This window comes from Anguilla rostrata, chromosome 15 (genome assembly GCF_018555375.3).
Source record: "Anguilla rostrata isolate EN2019 chromosome 15, ASM1855537v3, whole genome shotgun sequence".
NCBI classification, from domain to species: Eukaryota; Metazoa; Chordata; class Actinopteri; order Anguilliformes; family Anguillidae; genus Anguilla; species Anguilla rostrata.
In genome coordinates, this window is record NC_057947.1 from 9,194,018 (window position 1) to 9,215,410 (window position 21,393).

The 21,393-nt window shown below is 45.5% G+C and overlaps 1 protein-coding gene across 1 annotated transcript in view; it reads right to left on the reverse strand.

Annotated features, from left to right (window-relative positions):
- LOC135241237 (low-density lipoprotein receptor-related protein 1B-like) overlaps nucleotides 1-21,393 on the reverse strand; it is a 457,371-nt gene that overhangs the window by 73,178 nt on the left and 362,800 nt on the right. Inside the window, exons 59-67 of the mRNA XM_064311460.1 lie at nucleotides 19,974-20,096; nucleotides 16,443-16,624; nucleotides 13,647-13,846; nucleotides 9,088-9,276; nucleotides 6,911-7,059; nucleotides 6,617-6,710; nucleotides 5,749-5,865; nucleotides 4,822-4,941; nucleotides 1,532-1,651 (exon numbers count right to left, since the gene is read on the reverse strand). Of these exons, the coding sequence (XP_064167530.1) occupies nucleotides 1,532-1,651; nucleotides 4,822-4,941; nucleotides 5,749-5,865; nucleotides 6,617-6,710; nucleotides 6,911-7,059; nucleotides 9,088-9,276; nucleotides 13,647-13,846; nucleotides 16,443-16,624; nucleotides 19,974-20,096 (1,294 nt within the window). The remainder of the gene's footprint in view (nucleotides 1-1,531; nucleotides 1,652-4,821; nucleotides 4,942-5,748; nucleotides 5,866-6,616; nucleotides 6,711-6,910; nucleotides 7,060-9,087; nucleotides 9,277-13,646; nucleotides 13,847-16,442; nucleotides 16,625-19,973; nucleotides 20,097-21,393) is intronic.

The window sequence follows — 21,393 nt, forward strand, 5'->3', positions numbered from 1 at the left end:
GATTAAATTAAACTGTTAAATTTCACCTTTTCATTGTTTAAATTGCTAGTTATTTAATTTCAACAGTAAAAACTGGTTGAATTGTTGATCTAAATAAATATACAACATTTGCAGCCTCTTGCACATCCTGTTGCTGCTTTCAAACTTGTTGGGATAGTATTGGGTCAACACATTCATGTGAGATTGTTCTCCCAATGTAGCCTCAATCATTAGTGTACAAATACTTTTTGTTGTTCTATGCGTAGTATTACAGATGGAAATATTACAAGTCATAGTAAACGAATGTCCAAGCATGAGGTGAAAGTGAAGAGATTCGTTTTTTTTTTTTTTTAATGATGTGGAGTTAAAGACAGGGCTAGTAACACTGCAGCTGGGCCAGTGGAAATATGGTAGGCTAGTGCTGAAAGAGCAGCCCCTGCCTACAACTATAAAACACAATCATCCATTAAAAAGCTCACGCTAGGCAAGATGAACTTTTAAAAACTGCATTTCTAAGAGCTAGGAATTTCACAGCAGGGCCGCTTTCTTTGCAAACGCAAAGCCATCAGATAGAAAGCTCTGTTTGAAGTTGTGCAGAAGGCAGATGATTCTCAAACCAAAACGTCCAAAAATACTTTAAAAATCAGAGTGACAATGAATACTGACACTTACTGTATATAAATGCTAATACTGCCAACATGCACTAAACTGTATTGTACTTCTGCCACTGGCCTATGGATTGCATAGCCTACATATCATAGATGCCACACACCACACAGCTCAATGGCCTTATGATAGCATCCAGACACAAGCTAATATTTCACACAATGGGACAGCATGCGCAGGCAGTCACCGTCTCAGACACTACACACTCAGACAAACTTCTCTCTGAGGACAGACCTGTCAGAAACAACAAACCTGCAGCCTCAGGCCAGTCAGAGTGCACCTGTACCCCTGAGAGACAGCTAGTGTGCATCTGTACCCCTGAGAATGGGACAGCCAGTGTGCATCTGTACCCCTGAGAATGAGACAGTTAGTGTGCATCTGTACCCCTGAGAATGAGACACTAGTGTGCATCTGTACCCCTGAGAATGAGACAGCTAGTGTGAATCTGTACCCCTGAGAATGTGACAGCTAGTGTGCACCTGTACCCCTGAGAATGAGACAGCTAGTGTGCATCTGTACCCCTGAGAATGTGACAGCTAGTGTGCATCTGTACCCCAGAGACTGTGGCAGCTAGTGTGCATCTGTACCCCAGAGAATGTGGCAGCTAGTGTGCATCTGTACCCCAGAGAATGTGGCAGCTAGTGTGTACCCGTACCCTGCTCTCAGCCTGGGCTGGTTCACTAAATAGCTGCCTTCTTGCATAAGACTTAAAGCTCTGCAAGTTGCCTCAGGTTCGGATGCCTGTTAGATAAGTGCACAACCATCTTTAAACATCAGCATGAGTCATAACAGAAGGAAATGCATTCAGCTCATTCAGCGACCCGTTTGGGTTGTTCTTTTGATGCGTTTTTATGAGGTCAGACTTTAATAGCGCCATGCCACTTACGACAGTCGGCTTCGTCCGAGCCGTCTGCGCAGTCCGGATCTTCGTCGCAGACCCACAGCTTGGAGATGCAGTGCATGGTGGTCTTGCACTGAAACTGGTCCGGAGAGCACGTGCTTTCCGCTACAACGACAAAAAACATCCTTTCTATTACTCAAATTATAAGCCCAGCTCTCAATCAGAAGAAGAGAAAAAAAAAACGCAATTCAATCTCGATATTCCTCTGCTAGAATAATGAACAATTTCTCATTTGGCATCACACCTGACAGTAACAGACAGTACCGGCTCAACAGAAATGCCATTGGCTGGCCTGCTAAATTTGGGCAGATGAATTCTACCAATACTTCTGCCATACAGTAATCCTGACCCAGGAATACTTTCACCCCAGAGAATTTTAATCCCCTACTAATTTGTTCCCCCGTATGTGATTACCCCTGGTATAAACCTTCCCTCTGCTAATCTACCCCCTGCTAGGGGTTAAATTTATCCCAAGGCTGTCGGCACTCGGGCAGTTAATCCAGGCAATCCCCTCGGTGACGCTCCGGGCCATGTTGGCGGGTTTTTCCACGAGCTCTGTGCGCCAGGGGGCCTCTGGGACAGAACGCTGCGTGGTGCCAGGGTGGGGAGGGACGGGCGGGGTGGGGGGGGGGGGGATTGGGCCCTGCCTGTGCCGGCGGCTATAACCGGCGCTCTCCTCTCAGTCTGGTAATCTACCCGTCGCTTTGGGTCGCCGTTAGCTGTTGGGCTCCAAGCTCCGCGCTCTGGAGCTGTCACTTAGCATGGCTCAGCTCTTAAAGGGGTCTGGCATGACACACACACACACACACACCTACACACACACACACCACCATCACACACACCCCCACACACACCACACACACACCACACACACACACACACACACACACCCCTCAGTCACACACACACACACACACACACACACACCCCTCAGTCACACACACACACACACACACACACACACACACACACACACACACACACCCCTCAGTCACACACACACACACACACACCAACCCCTCAGTCATACACACACTACAACCCCTCAGTCACACACACACTACAACCCCTCAGTCACACACACACCCACCTCTCAGTCACACACACTCCAACCCCTCAGTCACACACACACACACTCAAACCTCTCAGTCACACACACTCCAACCTCTCAGTCACACACACGGGGAGCAGACTGGGGGGGGGGGAGGGGGAGTCTCCCTGTAGTCCCTAACAGCGACTATATCAGACAAAATTACAAAGTTTCATTTTGGGAGGTCTGCTAGGGTGGGACTGTAGTTGAGGCAGATAGGTTTGGGATCACAAAATCCGCAGAAAAAGTTCAATTTCAATCCAACACTTTCTCTTTGTGCATAAAAAACTAAACTTGCCTGTCAAAAAAAGAACTGCCTTTCAAGTGTGAGGTAAATCAGTCTAATGAGAATTCAGCTCCCAAACCTGAATCACAGGCCCAATACATGAAGAGGCCTTAATGGTGCTGAGAGGAAAGAGAATGTGAGATCACAGAGAGCAGAGAAATTCACCGCTCCTTATTTCACGGGCTCCATTTTCTGTGCCATGTTGCTTTGTGGATTTTGACGTGCCTGGGTCCGTTTGGAAATTCGGTAAATAGCTGTGGGCTGGAGTGGGAGGAGAGGTGCTGTTGGGGGAGCAACACGCAGTTTTGGTGTCAGTTTAATGGGAAATTCCTACCTGCGCCACCCGCCTGCGCAGACCAAGTCTATGGTGCAAGTTGAGCGAACCCATCAACCATTTTCGTGGATCATATGCTGTCCAATGTTACTATGAATTCCGGAAGCAGGAAAAATGCACTTTTTCTATTGTTAATTGTCTTCTTTATAACATGAACTCCTCCATTTATTTCTGTTTTTAATCCTTTATGGCTGTTCTTACACTGCACTGTATTCCTTTCTTTTTCTTACATCCGCCTGTAATGAGAAGAATGAACCTAAACAATCTTTTCATTTTAATTATACGGCTATCGTTAAAGGGGAATTCCACCACAAAACAACCCATTTAGCTCATTTAACAGATCAAGGCATAACCTTTTAATTCCCTATGTGCGGCAGGCCAAAGCAATCTCAGCAGCGAAAGGTTCAAATTTTGGTAGAGGGGGTGCGTCATAATGAGTATTAGCTTGTGAACTAGCAAGCACAGAGGCCCTTTTTAAAAAAATAATTTAAATTTGGTGGCCACCTGTACCCCGGTGCTACTCAGTTCCCTGTGTAAAGCTGAGAGACGTCGGTCGGGGGCAGGAAGGAGGCGGCCTCGTCTCTGAGGCATCGCTCCTCGAGCTGCTGACCGCGATGCCGACGCTACGCGAGGCCGCTTTATGAGTGACAGGTGACAGTTCTCCCCGCTGAGCCGCTCCCACCCTCCCCTGGAGCCGCCAAATACGCCGCTCCCTCAGTAGAATATTTGAACAAATTCAAACAAATTTCTCTTATTTATTAAATTCCTTCGAACTCAATTTTTGGGAACGGTGACATCCCTACTCCGCACCTCCCGCTCAAGAATGTCAGTTTTCCCTTGGGAGAAGCTTTTTGTGATGAGTATTATCCTCCTCTACTTTGCAGTGGTAGACCACAGATATTAGCAGTACGCTGGAGCACAAAGCACTGGGCTCATAAAGGGAATGAAAAGAGGTCATTTGATTGGCTATAATTTAATCCAGCTGCAGCACACCCACTGTTAATACATTCAGCCTAATCCAGCCCATTTTCTACCTGCCCCATGAGCACTTAGCTATGCGCTCTGTATCAATACAGGCAGTAGCCACGCCCAGTGCGCCCATGCACCGTGCAACACTGATTCCAGAAAACAGAGCCCTGCATGTCTCTCTCCACTCCTTCAGGAAGCAGCTCTAGAATTCTATTCTCAGCTCTTTAAACGGCCCGGCTGTTTATCTCTCTCTGCGACTGAGCGTTGCCCTGGATTCAATCAGCACAGGTCCTTAACTACAGTTTGGCAAGTTCGGCGATCAATAAAACTAATTTGTCGAACTGAGATCGCCAAAGAAAAAACACTTAGATTTGCTCGTTATTGAAACTTAAAGAAAAACGTTGATTGAATGAACGTAGGCCAACCCTTCACCGAAACAAAGCAATGTCAAAAAAGGACATGGATTCAATTATTCATCTGTCCTTAAGTTTAACTCTTCGGATTTCAGGGGTAACCTCGCCGACCGCCCGGGTCGGACGGCGGTCGCGCGGGCGGACCGCGAACGCGAAGCGGAGAACGCGACGAGCGGGGCTCACGGCAGTCGGCCTCGTCCTCGCCGTCGCCGCAGTCGTCCTGCCCGTTGCAGCGCAGGTTCAGGGGGATGCACTTCTGCCTGCTGCTGCACTTGAACTGGCCGGAGAGGCACATGTACGTGTCTGGAGAACAGAAAGAGAAAGAGAAAGAGAAAGAGAGAAAGGAGCGTCTGAAAACGGGCGAGATGATAACCGCTGCACAATGGCATGTCCGCAATGTTTCCGATTTACATTTACGTATACAGAAAAACTTATGAAAATGAAAATGACACTTTTTAGGAATAGGATACTGAGACACGCCTTTTACTTTTTTTGATTTCTTTTCTGTTGGCACATTCCGCTGTGATGTCACACAGCTGGACACACCTCTATTCCACAGGTGATATAGATTTGGCCTCCTAATTAATGAGGGGATCGGAGGTAGGAAGTCTTTGGTTTTGGTGGTGTTTGTTAGTGGGTCATAAAAACAGTGAGCCCGCTTAAAAGGACCACATCATCGCAGCACCGCATGGGACATTTACGTTCACTCTTAACCAGTACTGAAGTTTAGAGGAAAACTGTTTTTCTTACTCCACAGTAGTATCCTGCAGTCTGTTCATCTAAGCCTGTGGATGGGAGGCTCAGGTCTATCTACCGTGCTTGTTGTTGTTTATTTTTGTTTCATTCCCTAATAAATGACCTGTGAATAACTGAGAGTCACCTGTCCAATGGGGTGATGTCCAGTGCCATTTTACCCCGTTTTTATATCGTTTCATTCGCTAACACTCATACATGACAGGTTACGAAACTACCCTTTCCTTAAGTAAAGCCAGGTTAACCAAGGCAGGACAGTTTCTGTTATCATTACCATAGCATAGTTATTGAGTTAATGAGTTCCCCCGTTCCCTTTGTTGAAATTTGACTTTGAGGAGCATTCTAAGAGACTCGTACCACAGTTGGCCTCGTCCGAGTTGTCTCCGCAGTCGTTCTCTCCGTCGCATATGAAAGGAGGGAGCGCACACAGGCCCGTCCCGCACTGGAACCGCCCCGGCTGGCACTTAAACTCAGCTGTGAAAATAAAGTTCATATCAAAGACCGAGGACCTGGCACCTCTGGGACCAATGCCAGTTCTGTAATTATCAGGCTTATTATTTCCTTCGCTAATCGAAGAGAGTCATTCTTTTGGAGGTCTGTGCAGGGAGAAGTGAGAAGTGTCCTACCTGGCAACCCCCTGTGATTGTGTTAGAAAGAAAAGATCAACCAAACATGCAGCATCTCTACTGTTACACGGTATGTAAGACTTACATATCGTCTGTAAACATGAAACATAAAATATTATCACTGTCATTGGTTGTTTTCAGTTGAAAATCAGGGACACTGCCCCCTCTGGGCCCTCACACCCTTACTGCAGCGAGCACCTCTCCTTATCTGTGCCTGCTCATGCTATGGTTGCCCCTCCTCTCCCTCCTCCTCCAATGCTGTTCATCTGCCTCTCCCGCTTAGCCCTCCCCCCGCCACCAAAAAATCACAGCGAACTGCACACCAGTCATTTCACAACACCGCGTTCCCGCATGGCTTTCCTCCCCAAACTGATGGCGAACCGACGTACCGTGAACTGCTCGACTTCAAATTGCATTTGCATATTCATGTACCGAATTTGTGAATTATCACAGCGCTGCTCTTAATAACGCGGCTGCACAGTCTGAAGTCTGTCTGACAGCCCGGAACTTTCCCTCCGCGAAGCGCACGACCTGGAAGCGGCAGGAATAACATCTGCGGCGCGCACTGTCCCCACTTCCACACGAGAGACGCTACTCACGGCAGTCCGCCGGCTCGTCGGACCCGTCGCCGCAGTCGTCCACGGTGTCGCACTTCCACCAGAAGGGGATGCATTCGTCCGTCCCGCACCGAAACTGCGCCAAGACGACAGCCCAGCAGAAAAAAAAGAGAAGAAGAGAGAGGAGGGACGTAGAGATGAAGAGGACTCACTCGACACCGGCAGCAAGTGAAACAAAATATCACCTCGGCCAGAAACGGAGACGGTGTAAGCCGAAGGGACGCTGTTGGGGGAACAGCTCCCCCTGTGGTGTGGAGGAATAAAGGCAGCGCTGACCTGGCTGGTGGTGCAGTTGGAAAGGCAGGTCTTTCTGTCCTGGGCCAGGTAGAAGTTTGTGGGGCAGGCGCACCTGTAGCCCCCGCCGGGGGAAAGGAGGCAGAGGTGGCTGCACCCGCCGTTTACCACCTGGCACGGGTGCTTGGGCACTGGGCACGGGGGAAGCCACACAGACATGGCACAGAGGTTCACACTCAGCCATTCATTCATTCATAATATGTTTTAAAATTGCACTGTATATCATCTTAAACTACTGTAGTATTATTGTTATTGTTATGGCAGTATATGTCATTATATCGTGTTCTGTCAATCTTAACTTGGCTGCTTAACTAAACTGTCCCTATATTGCATTTTACTGTATGGTGTGGTGTGCAGCAGCTGGCTGTACCTACGGGTACCCGTGTGCATTTTTACCTGCCCGTGCGTATTGCTAATCTCCTGTGTGTTTTAAGCGGCTGTGTGTTTCTAACTTCCTGTGTGTGCGTCTAACTGCCTGTGTGTGTTTGTAACTACCCATGTGTGTTTTTAAGCGCCTAGGTAGAGCAGGTGTTTAGATAGCAATGACATGGCAGCTGCATCTCTGCCAGCACGATTAACAACATGCATTGGAATAGGCATCCCTCTAAAAGATGTCTGTGGGAAAAAAAAAAAATTATCATAACACATGGCTTCTGAAGTCACACAATACTACAATTTGGGAGATGATAGGTAAGATAAAAGATGACCTGGAACCAATCAATCAGACACTCTATCTGCGCAAAACCTCAATTGCAAAGAATATGCTAATTCACTCTTGGATCTTGAATCAATAAAGGAACTGTGACAGCTTTGCATACATCAAGTCCTCGAATGCACCAGAGAAATAAACAAAGTATGATTCACACACGGCGGTGGAAAGCACACACAACGGTGCTACCAAGAAAATAGGGCCACGGTGTGCTGTGCTGGGTCAACTGTGTAATCTACATAAATTTACATCATAAATCATACATTTTATGAAAATGTTGTTCAATACAGGGTGTGTCTGATTAATGAAGATAATTGCTAATTATCCTCGCAGTAAGCATGGAATTTTTAAGATGACCTAAAACCAGGCAGTAATAAGCCATAGGCTATTTATAGCTAGTTGTGCTTGAAAGTGGACCTTCCAATAAACAGTATCCTTCTTTGGGTTAAAAGAACAGACATACTAAAATCCACCCTCTGTAATTTGTTTTCCACTATAATAGAGTAGGTTATTGTAAATAGGACATACATATTAATATAACTCCAATAACATGATACTTTAATAAAAAATAATTTTTACAAAATGGTGGAATTGTACGAGACGGTAAGATGTCAGAATAAATACCGAAGAGGTCCATTTGCTGTTCATCCAATCTGTGGCTAAATGGATCCTTGTTTGTCAGTATTATTGCAGCATCATTATTTGTGGGCCAAGCAAAAGATAATCCCTTGTAAAATGACAGGAAATTTTCCAATTAATGACAACGAATCAGCACCTGCAAGGTGTGAACACAGCCGGCCTTTCACAGTATTTGTGCATTCAAGAAAAAAAGGACATGAGCGGCCATTTTGAGTAAAGAACTATTTGTGCTCAGACATCTGAGACGGGATACAGCCTCAAATGTAAACAAACACAGATGAAACGTGGCGGAACCCTGACCTGAGGGCTGAAGTATTATGTTTTGCAACTAACAATGTGACCTTTTATTGAACCTGTAAACTGTGGTCGCTAGCTGGCCGTAGCTGTGCGGCTACTTGAGCTGCCTCGATGCTTTAGCGAATCAGCCATTAATGTGGCACGGATGGCACTCACAGTTGACAACAAGCAAAACAAACTACGTGGTGTTCTGCTCAGTTGACCTTCTCTCAGAGTGGCTGAGAAACCTTCAACCGTATCCCATGTGAGACAAGCAAACTGAGCAGAGACAAGCAGGCCCACATTCTTTTGGATATTTGTTACATTTTTGCAATGACGTTTTGCGATGGACCAAATTAACAAACATCCATTCTGCATAAGTTGCGCTGCACACTGGACCGAGCCGAAGGACCAGAACTCCAGAACGCGCCGACCCGCCCCTCACTAGAACGCCCCGCCCCTGTCTTTTGCGAGGGAAGCGGACGGGACCAGTGATAGTTACCGTCGGGCTGGCGGTAGGGGTGGGGATAGTTACCGTCGGGCTGGCGGTAGGGGTGGTGAACCTTCATGTCCGTTATGGCCTGCCAAGACTTGAGCAGCTCCGCCGCGTCCAGCCCGGAGGTTTTGTGCGCGCGGACCACGGACTTGGACCGCCCGTCCATCCAGTAGACGTAGTCTTCGAAGAGCGTGAGGCCCATCACGCCGTGCGTGCTGTGGGTAGGCACTGCGGGGCAAAGCGGGGAGATCAATCATTGGATAAAATTATTTTAAATTGATTTAATTGGCTAAAAAAAAATGTGTGGTGAGCATTCTGGCGCAAAATGGCTGCCGTGCATCACCCAGGTGGGTGCTACACATTGGTGGTGGGTGAGGTGAGTTCCCCTTCATCACTGTAAAGCCCTTTGAGGGTTCGGAAAAGTGCTATATAAACGCAATGATTCATTCATTCATTAATTAATCACAGGCCTCGCCAGAATGGCAGGATGATATTCAGCTCTACAGAGGCCCGATGCAGCCAGGCACACGTCTTCTCTCCAGCGACAGCCTTCCACACCTGCAGTGTCCTCATTTCCGATAACAATAAGGAAACACTGAAGGTTGGAGAAAAAGAATGAGTGTTCATGATTAACTGATTTTTGAAGATTTAAAAAAAGTTTAAGTTATATGTTGTAAAAAAAAAATGTTTCATAAAAAGAAAAGCTACAGCAGCACTTTATATTTGAATACCAGTTTAATTCACTCCAAAGGGTTTGGATTATTTCAAATAAGCGTTCTACCTATTGTTGGGAAAATGTTCGAACAATGGTTAAAAACTAAATAATTATTTAAATCTTATTTGGAACTGTGTCGACATGCAGCCTGAAACCACTGCGTTCAGTGAAAGAAGGGATGCTTCCAATATCAATAACACTACATGTGGACGGGCTCAAATTATTTCCTGAGAGAGAAGACCTAAAAGCAGCAACAAATCGACAGGACTGAAAATAGTGCTTGTGCTCGCGCAATTCCAGTTTGCAGGGGAAAACAAACCCAAATGGTTGTCCTCATATGCCATTATCGCGAAGTGCATTTAGACGACTGGCATCAACTGAAAATGCACCTAGTTGTTCCCATATGCGATGTCAACATGTCAATACCTTCATCCTCTATCTGCTGAAACTTCTCTTCCATAAAGAAGCCATTCTCTTCCATTTTCAATGTGTGGCTCAGCTAACTTTAGGCATGCTACAAGGCAGGCAGTGCACTAAGATACCCCTTGGCTAAAACTGAAATAATGAACTCCAGAATGTGAGATATCCTTTAATTTCCAAAGCCAGTGAAAGAGTCAATTAGCATCATTCGAATTAACAATGCAATGCCACTTTTTGAGCCAAATTAATAATTATGACAAAGCTTCAAGGCAGCGTTAATGAAATAAATACCCAGGGTGCATTTTTTCTTTGCTCATTTTTAACATTTTGAATGGTGGTATAGTTTTTGACTACAGATTGGCTGATAATTATTTTTTTAAACGTCCATTCGTTAGAATGCCGTTGCTAACTGGGGAGAGAGCAGCCAGGTGCGCGGGAGGCGTGTCCTCAGCCACGGCTGCACTTCACGGCGCAGTCCAGCAGGTGTCAGCGCATCAGAGGAGCACGCTTCACATTCTGTAGTGTGCCTGCAGGAATAACTCTCACGCAATAAGGCCCTGCTGACTGCCTCCCTTCCTCCCTGAGTAAGGCTGTAGGCTGTCCTTTGGAGGAGCCCTGTTGCCGCTGTACGCTCTAACCTCGCACACAACCAGGTCTGTTCCATCAGAGGTAAATCTGTCAGCAAAGGCGTAAGCGCAGGCTTTTACAATATCCGTACATTTGTATAAGGAATTCAGGTGGGCCTCACACTGCATTCTAAGTTTGCAGTTACACCACCATCCATTATGACCAGCCACATCTTAATCCTTCGGCGGATGTGACACAGAATTATTTTTCTTCCCACAACACACAAACCAATGGCAAGCACCTTTCTATTGTTCTGTTCATGTTGCTTCTATGTTGAAGTTACTGTAAGTTGCGCACAAGTAAAAGTATGCAAACAAGTTTTTATTTTAAAATGCATGTGGGCGTGCGCGTATGTAGGCATGGTTTAGCCCTTAGTGTCTTTTTGAGGTTTAATTTAAAGAGCAGCATTCTTGGGAAAAAAACATTGCTAATAAATAATAATTTAAGCAAAAAATTCACAATACAAAAGAATTGTGCGGACAGTAGAGACAAGCAATCGCAGCCCATCCAAATGTCTACCCAAAATGCCGACTGCCTATCCAAAAATATTACATTGCTTCATAAAATCGATCCAAATCTCAGAGCTACAGCGTGTTCCTTCTACCACAGCCAGCCAGGTCCGAGCACTGCCATCAACATAATGCTTCATACATACTGGGCATAATTTGAACACTATTCATATATTTCAGACCGAGTGACCTGTGCACCTCTAATGCACCGCAATCATAGCAGAGAGTCGGTCGTTAGCGGGGAAATGATACAGGCACAGCTCAATCCGAGACACCAGTGAGCTCACCCCTCCCTCTGCTTTTTACAGGCAGGTCATGTGCATTCATGTACACCGCTGGAGCGCCAACCAATCAAAACGCACCGCGCGTTATCATTACTGAGGCCGGCCGCTGCAGGCACGGGGGCATTGACGCCTGGGGGCTCCGGGGTAGTAAGGCCCTGGGGCATGGGATGCGGGGGGTACGGGGGAGGGGGGGTTAGTTGGTGCCATGCCGAATGTACCGTGAAAATGGTTGTTAAATTCCGTTTATGGCCCCCATCACCCCTCCACCCTTGATTTACTCCATATCTCTGCAGGAAAAGCAAGACCTTCCCTATGAACTTCCTCCCCCTTCTTTCCAAAACTTCCATGATCTACCAAACAGGCATAGTGGACTCTTGAGTTTTCCATTTGGGGAAATGTCCACATTTTTTCTTCACTAACAAGTCTTCTTTATGCCTGTTTTTATTTTCATAAGAGCATATCTCTACACCACTGCAACCGATGGGTGCTCCATTAAGATATGTCACTGTCTTACACAAAATGCTGTTTGATCACTCCTTGTTGCTTCAAGTGCTATCGCTCTCCGCGATTTCCTTTCTGCTGTCATAACAGTACTGCCCTCCCTTTCAAGCTGTCTACCTTCTGTTCCTCTCTTTCTGTGCCATCGCCCTGCGAAGGATGCTGTGGCATTCGCGTTTTCAAAGAGCTCTTCATCAAATACGACTTGAGTGACTGAAAAAATAAAAGCAGTCGGCTCAGTGCTTTGTTACTGTGTCATATTCACACTCATTTGGAGACACTATTGGTGTATGAACACCTTTTCTTTATATAAGGATGTTGTATGCTAAAACATTTACGCCCGAAACCAGGGCCTCTGTGGGACGCTAAAGCAGAAGATTTAGAAATGTGAAAGTGAATGCATTCCTATCTTACTGCCTACATTCCACATTAGCCGAGTCCAGTTTTCATTCAAACTATCACTGCTATAAACAATTAAACTATTGATGTTACATTACAAGATGTCACTGGAGCCAAGTCAAAGCAAAGTCCCATTCATGTATCCATTTAGAGAACAAAAACTTTATCTTAAAATACATACATAGATGTTTGTGAATCTCCAGAGAGAGAACTCTGTCCAAATTAGAGGGATGAATAAGTTTAAAATTTAGCTACATTAATTCATAGATTTATATTGGTAACAAACACACGACATAGACCACTCATTCGTAGTTCCACTGTTTTTCAGGTTCACCCATACGGGGCCCTATTCCTTAACAAAGTTTCACACTCTGAGTTCAAGCTTCAGCATGATGCTGTGGGAAGGGTCTCTGGATTTGCCAAGCCTAATGTGAACACCAGACAATTTCTTCAAAAGCGCATCAGAGATTTAAGCATCTGGTCATATTTTTATGAGAGCCTCCCCACCTGGCTTCACTAATATCCCGCTTATCTTAGCTGGGAATGAAAGGAGAAGAAGAGCACATGGAAGGTGGGGCACCAGGGAGAAAGTGAGGCGAAACAAATTTGTTTTCTGCTAAATGTTTTTTAAAATCTTTCCCTCTACAACAGGGGTTGCCAAGCCAGGTCCTGGAGAGCCGCAGGGTCTGCTGGTTTTTGTTTTCACTCAGCACTTAATCGATCAATTAAAGCAGCTGATTACACAGTTAACTCACCCCACCTGCTTTCTTTGGTCTAAGCGGTTGCTGTATTTAAGGTGAAAACAAAAACAAGCAGGCCCTGTGGTTCCCCAGGACCAGGGTTGTTCCCCCCAGCTCTACAGCTTCGTGTCTCAGCAATGAATCAGTCAGTGCTTTGGGGGATGCGACCATCTATCATTTTTGGTTGTCATACCTCTTCCCACAGCTGGGTCCACTTAGTAATAAGTGAGGTTAAAAAAAACAAAAAACAATTTTAATAGCGGACCAGTCATGCATGAGCAGCTGACTCATCTAATTACACAAGTGGATACGTGATGTCATTATTGACTTTGTAAGCTGATACATATATAAGAAGGTGCGGGCCAGGGCCCCGGGTCATGTATAATTCAAACGACGCATCACTTACCCTGGTGCCTTCCCGTGCCGTCCATGTTGGCAAAGGAGATTTGGTTCTGGTCGGCCCAGTACACCCGCTTGTTGACGTAATCGATGGTTAAAGCAACAGGGCTGTGGATTTCGGTGTCGATCAACACAACCCTGTCGCTCCCGTCCATGCCGGTCCTGCCGATGTGGGGGTGTTCACAGCAGTCTATCCAAAACACATACCTGAAACAGCACAGGGACGCGATGTTTACAAAATGGCTTCTGTAAAATAGTGATTTAGGGGGGTTGTCAAAACACCAACAAGAAAATACATTTTCAGCATTGTGCATATACACATAGAATGAGCTCCAAAATGTTTGACACACAGCCATATTTTATTCTTGATTTGGCTCTGTACTCCACCACTTTAAAATAGTAATCAAACTATTTGCATGTGGTTAAAGTGCAGATTCCCAGTTTTTATTAAAGGGTATTTTAATACATTTTTGTTTCACCATGTAGAACGAGTACATTATGTACAAACTGAATTTGTGAACTATTCCGCACTTTTAGCTCAGTTTGGAAAGGGTTCTGAATACAGAATGCTAAAATGCTAATTCATTTATGGCTCCTAGAGAGAAACAGCACTGTAGAGCTGTTTCTCTCCGAACATTGAGAAGGCATCTGACGGTATGTACAGTATAAGGATGACATTGGCCTCATCTCTCTGTGTTCCTACAGTCAGCCCACAGATTTGAATGACAGAAGACCAGGATGATAAGCATATCCAATATTCAACTTCAAAAGACCATTACAGTACAGTACAGTGTGCGTGTATGGTTGTGTGTATGTTTCTGTGTGTGTGTGCATGCGTTCGTGTGTGCGTGCGTTTGTGTGTATGCGTGTGCATGCATTCGTGTGTGCCTGCATGCATTTGTATGTGTGTATGTGTGTATGTGCATGTGTTTGTGTCTGCGTGCATTCGTGTGTGCCTGTGCATGCATGTGTGTGTGGATTATCATTAGTTAGAAAACCTTTAAAACTGGGCCCAGCAGCCTGGTCTCAAGCCCTCTGCATGGATGGGCATCCGGCTAACTTAGCTCTGAGCCCCTTAGCAATGAAGGGGAAAACTGTTCATCGACTTATATAAGGAAATACTGCAGACATGGTGAAGCGCTGCTGTCCTGTCAGTCACCAGAAAGGCACCTTTTTATACAAGACCAAGTGAGGCAACAGAGCCAGAGTAGAGAAAAAACCTACAACAATAATTCACTGCATAACAGCATGAAGGTCATTATTGAGTGCAGGCACCTGTTTCTGCAAGTGAATTTCCTTTAAGTAGAAGCAGTAGCCAACTGAACACAATGCTTGCTTGCGACAGTGTTGCATCTGGTGTAGTGTTACCATCTATGCAATTTTATAATCCAAGCTAAATTAAGTATTCAAGTAGATGGTCCATTTATTTTGTCTAGCTCCCTTTCTGTGGCTAGCTGCCTAAGTTTCCAGTTTTGTCTGGACTAGTTGTAACTGTAGGCTGCTTGCCTGAAAGCCAATACTGTGCAGTAGCTGCAATGAAATATGCCTGTACGCTTCAAAAAGACATTAAAAGTAAAGTATTTAAAGTACTGTGCAAATTACTTATGTATTGCAAACCCAATAAGTTATGCAATTAACCTGACAGAATGATCAATTATTAATAATACTGCAATATCTGCAATATCTACTGTATATTTAAAATTTATGGCCCATAACTTACATGGGAATTGGAGGTAATCATAAATGTCAGGATACTGAATGTGAGGCAATTTCTTTGCGCTACCGATCCACTTGTCCACGTACAGTCTGTACGGGCATTCTGAACGTCCAATCAATTTCCCTGTGACCTTGCAGTGACCCTTCCAAAAGACTGCTATGTATTTATATAACATTCTGACAAAACCAAATGAATAACTACAAATTAATTTATTTTTTGTTTAAACCCCCAATGAAATGAGTGGGCCAGTCACCCTTCCTCCGTTGTTGCTAGGAGAATTTCATGATCCCTGACACGCCGACTTCTTCTGTAGATTGATGTCTGACCAAAGCAGACCTGGGCCAAACAATTATTTGCAAATACAGAAATAACATCTGCAGACACCAGACAACTTTATAAGAGCTATACATATTTAACACTATTCGTAATTTTATTTCCTATGATTGCATTTTAGGTGGTAACGTGTTTCACTGAAAATTCTCAAAGACCTCAGGAGTGGTATCTGAACTCAGGGTCCCGACCATTGTGATGCCAAGGGCTGAACGGACGGGGCAGCTAATTTAGCGGATGTGAACCCCGCGTGGCGCGGCTGGGTCAGGCGCTGGGTCGGGCGCCGGCTCATGTGCCACGTGTAGCTCCACGCCGCGTGGTCCTCCCGTGCACCTGAAGCGTTGAGCGAGCGGAGACTTTCCGCAGAGAGATAAACGCTTGTGTAAGGTCTGCGTTGTGTCTGCCGTGAACGTTGCCAATGGCAGCTGGAGGACGAGATACTGAAGCTCGTCTGTTAATAAAGACCCTGCTGTATTTCCACTCTCTGCGTTTGATAATGGGTTTGAATATTCATGACCTTTTTCAGTGACTTTTTTCTGTCCAATAGAACACAGCCTGCATTCTGTTCTTGGAAGCTACAATGATTGGCAGTGCTTGTATTGTTTTCTGCGCTATAGATATCTTTAAAACTAGACAGAGAGAAGAATAGTAGACAAGCATGTTTTAAAATACATACAAAACCACTGAGGAAGGTTTTAATGCACACAAACACTGAGGAGGGTTTTAAAACACAAAAAGTGAGGCGGAGTAACGTACGCAGTTTGTGTGTCCAGCGCTATATTTGTGGGGTTCCTCAGCCCTGATCCTACGAGGACGGTGGGGTACAGGCCGTTGACCTTGGACACCTCCAGGGTTTTCCTCTCCATGTCGCACCAGTAAAGGTTCTTTCCGATCCAGTCCACCGCCAGCGAGCTAGGCACCGCCGTGCGATGCACCACCTGAGGGTGAAAGAAGGGGGACACCCGGATGAACACCCCCAGGAAGGGATCAGCACCAGGGATCAGTACCAGGGGATCAGTACCAGGTGATCAGTATCAGAGATCAGTACCAGGGGATCAGCATCAGAGATCATTACCAGGGGATCAGTATCAGAGATCAGTACCAGGGGATCAGCATCAGAGATCAGTACCAGGTGATCAGTATCAGAGATCAGTACCAGGGGATCAGCATCAGAGATCAGTACCAGGGGATCAGTACCAGAGGATCAGTACCAGGGGATCAGCATCAGAGATCAGTACCAGGGAATCAGTATCAGAGATCAGTACCAGGGAATCAGCACTAGGAGGTCAGCACCAAGGATCAGAACTAGGGATCAGCACCAGGGGATCAGTGCCAGAGGATCAATACCAGGGGATGAGCACCCAGGGATCAGTATCAGGAGACCAGCACCAGCGTACAGCATTAGGAGATCAGCTATTCATCACAGCCTGACTTTGGAATTTTATATATTTTCTTCAAAGACAAATGTAGCCTCCAAATGGATATTTATTCAGCAATTATTCTACCTAATTTATAAACAGCTGTACACTGATTATGAGGCAGGAATGGGGAATTCAAAAAACTAGTTGGAAACCCAGTAAAATGGCAGTTGTCATGGGTACGCAACCCTGGTCCTGGAGTTTTTCTGATTTTTCCTCCAATCAAACCCCTGACTAGATAAGCGTATTCATTATGAGGCTTAATGAACAGAGGTGACCACGTGCAGGAGGTACTCAATGTTAGACACTCTTAATAATGAACCAAACTGTGCAATCAAGTTTAAATGGAGGAAACACCAGTAACCAGTAAATGTGATTCCACACCCCTGGCCTACATGAAGCTTATGCAAGGTAGAGTTATTTGACATCAGTTGTAACATCAGCAGATAACTACATAAACAAGTTAAAATGTTAGTGGCTGAGCCGTTTCCGTGCCAACCGCTCCCATCACCAGCTCCGCTTCTAGGAAGTGGGGCTCAGTGATTGACAGGGGGTGATCTCCAGATGATATGTACAACAGGGTGTATTTTCTGTGCCTCTCGACACACTGCCACAATACTCTGTATGTGAAACTAAACTACACAATTCACTCCTTTCTCCAGGTGAGGTGTCATAGAGCCCTAAATATAGACTCACATAACAGGAACTACAAATCCCAGATCTCTCTCTCACAGGACTTCTGGTGTCTGTGTGAGCTGTTCCTTTGCCTTGGTGCCCGCCATGTACATTCTTCCCTTTTGGGTATCAGTACCACGGGACGCGCAGTGCCCTGGTTCAGACTCCCTTTAATGGGGCAGTCTATTCTCTAATTCCAATCAGCGCTGAGCATCCTTGGTTGACGGCCTGGACTGTTCAACACAAACAAACTGGTGAACCGGACAGGCTGTATTTCCCTAGCTGTGGTAGCAGTTGAATGGGGATATAAAGTGTGACATTCTCGCATTTTAAAAATCAAGGAGGATTTCATCATTACATATAACTATGTACGCAGCTTTTTAAAATGGGGCAGTTGATTTGCCTTAAACAATGAGTATTCCAGCTGGCAGATGAAGGTGACCTTTCTATACACAATTTCAATCAAATTTAAAAAGATGCTTCCCACTGTCTGCTTTTAAAAGACAAAGGACACAGGCATGCTTTGAGCCCATCTCTATTAACATTTAACAGGAAACATATAGCCTATGAAATTCACTGAAAACATGCTTGCCCCAGAAGTTCTAATTAAAAACAAAAATTCTTATACGCGCACTTTAGAAAAACTGACAACATTTCTCTCACCAAACGACTCCATCTGCGAACAAGCCAGTAATCATTATTGCAATCCTCTAAAAACAAAAAACAGGAGCGCTTCTAAAGGGTTTTAATTCACTTACATTAGAGCGATATCCCTATGAATCTTACTTTAATACACAGTTATCAACATCTAAATACATCAAAATTATCCTTATGAATCTAATTTCAATACACAATTGTCAACATCTGAATGCATTAAAATTATCCTTATGAATCTCATTTCGATACAAAATGTTAACATCTGAATACATCCAAATTATCCTTATGAATCTAATTTCAATACAAAATGTTAACACACGAATACACATGAATCTAAATTATGCAAAGAACCTCAGCACAGCGTTTGGGAAGCACGTTCTCCTCCGTGGAGCTATTAGGACGGCTCCCGGCCCAGAGGAAGAGTTTCACCCCGAGGTGAAGCACTATCCCTGTGATGAAGAGCATGCCTCTCTTAGAAATGGCTGTAAGCTTGCCTTCAGCCTCAAACCCGGCTGACTGGGTGTGTTTACTGTTGATGCCAGAGGGTCAGTCCTGAGGTTTGGCAGGGTAATGGCAGTGGCTGAGATGCTGTAAAGGTGGAGTATACTATAATGGTATCCCTCCTTAAATCACAGACTCTAATAAATCTCTCAGTGGTGTCTCTCTTTAAATCACTAACTCTAATAAAACCCTTAATGGTGTCTCTCTTTTAAATCGTAAACTAAGAAAACTCTTTATGATACCTCTCTTCGCAATCTAAACGTCAAAAATATATCATCATATGAAGTTTGAAACTTAATTTCCCTATAATATGTTTGTTCTTAACTGAGTTAATAATACATGTAAATTTAAGGAAAATAATGGGGTTAAATTCAGCAGCCAGACTCCTGGTTTGCTTGACTAATGCCACCCAGTGCAGGCATTGGCCCATTGCAGGATTCATTAAAGTTGTGGCACTGCATTACAGCTAATCAGCCAAAGGGAAGATGTGTGTGAATATATGTACACATGCACGTGAGTGTGTGTATGAATTTACAGTATGTGGGTTTGTGTGTGTTTGCAGGTGCGTACGCATTTGTGTGTGTGCGTTTATGTGCGTTTGTAGGTGTGTGGTTGTGCGTGTGTACATGTGCGTGTGTGTGCAGGTGTCTCAGTGGAACTGAGGAGCTGAGAAGCAATCAGACATTCCCAGAAAAGAGGCTCTAAACTTTATGACGAAAGAACCGCAGTTGCTCTTGTCCTGTTAAATGTGCATTTCCTCCAAGCGAAAGAACAGACTGACATACAGTACACCCACCCAACAACCCACTGTGCAGCATTAATACTGAACACACGCCACAAAATTACAATGAGAGGTTTGGTAAGAGATCTGAACAGCACACACTTCACACAGTAAGCAGGTGTGTGTGTGTGTGCGTGTGTGTGTGTGAGACAGGAGGAGAGGAAGCCTTGGTGTGCTAAGTGCCTGCAGCTGTGTTGGCTGTCCGACTCCAATTTGCCACCATCCACCCCCCCCCCCCCCCAGGGTACGCCGTACCTTGAGGTCGCTCCCGTTGAGCCGCATTCTGTTAATCCTGCGTCCGCTGGGTCTGCTCGAGTCGATCCAGTACAGGAACTCCTTCCTGTAGTCAAAGTCTAAGGCCACTACGCTGCTAAGACCCTGTGGAGGGGGACAGAGCAGAGTTACACAGCCGAGCGCACACACCTCCATCCCCGCCACAGGTACATCGCCAACCAGCGTCTTCATCACCGACTGACGGTGACAAACTACCCAAACACACACACCTCCATCCCCGGCGCGGGTACGTCACCTACCAGCGTCTTCATCATCGACTGACAACACCCAGCACAAACTACCCGCCACACAGTGACGTACGCCTACCAGCGTCTTCATCATCGACTGACGCCGACAAACCACGCTGTGTGCCAGACCTGGGTCAAATTCTATTTGCTTTGGATTCAAATCCTTTTCTGTGCTCTACTGATCTTGCCTGGTGTAATTGAGCCTGCCAATATGACCAGAAGGCGGGGTTTGCACTTTTTGAGAGTATTTCATTAGTTCCAATACACCAGACAAGTAAAGCGTAGAAAAGTATTTGAATCCAAAACAAATACGTATTTGACCCAGGTCTGCTGTGTACGCTAAAGAAGATCAAATTAGAGCGTGCGGGAAACAATGCCGTCCCCTTTCCAGAGAAACTCGGGTGAGAGCCTGTCATTTCTCAGCGCATGCGACGGAACCTTCGGTTCAGCAGAACAGCAGATGTTCACGTCTTCAGAGCGAGTCACGATTGTTATAAATCAAACGACTGCGAGTCCTTGGATTAAAAATACGTGTCGGAGAACTAATGGTACTGGAACAGGTGCTTTCTGCGATCTATCGATGCCTGCAGATACGTATGAACTCGACACACAGAAAATAAAAATAAAAGGTGGCCGTCAAGGCGATATTTTTATGCGAATGCTCGATTTTTCCTTTTGGACACTCTACTGTAAATGCAGGGTTGCCATTCACAAATGAGAGGGCACACAGGGCCGTACGAAGCGCATGGATCTGGCGGGAACGAGCCCGGCCAGCCGTGTTCATTAGCCGAGCGCTAGTGACAGATGCTAAGTGGTCCTCCGGGGCCACTTGGTCTTGAAAGAAACACAAAGCTCTTGCCCACCTGCGTGTCAGCGGACGATCAGCGAGGAGAACGTCTCAGTTGGAACAATGGAGAATCAGACCCAGGGGCCAGATTCAATGGCCTCCTGTCAGTTTAGAGCAGGGGAGGTGAGATCCATACGAATGGTGTTTAACACAGGGGGGGTATCCGATGCTAACACAGCTAACTGAGTACAGGAGCAATGCTGTACTGAATGTGATGTGGTCACATCTTCTGAAACCCCGTGGATCACGTCGATTACAGATCTCATTCACTGGAATTCTTTCCGTCTGCAATCAATAGGGTATACGA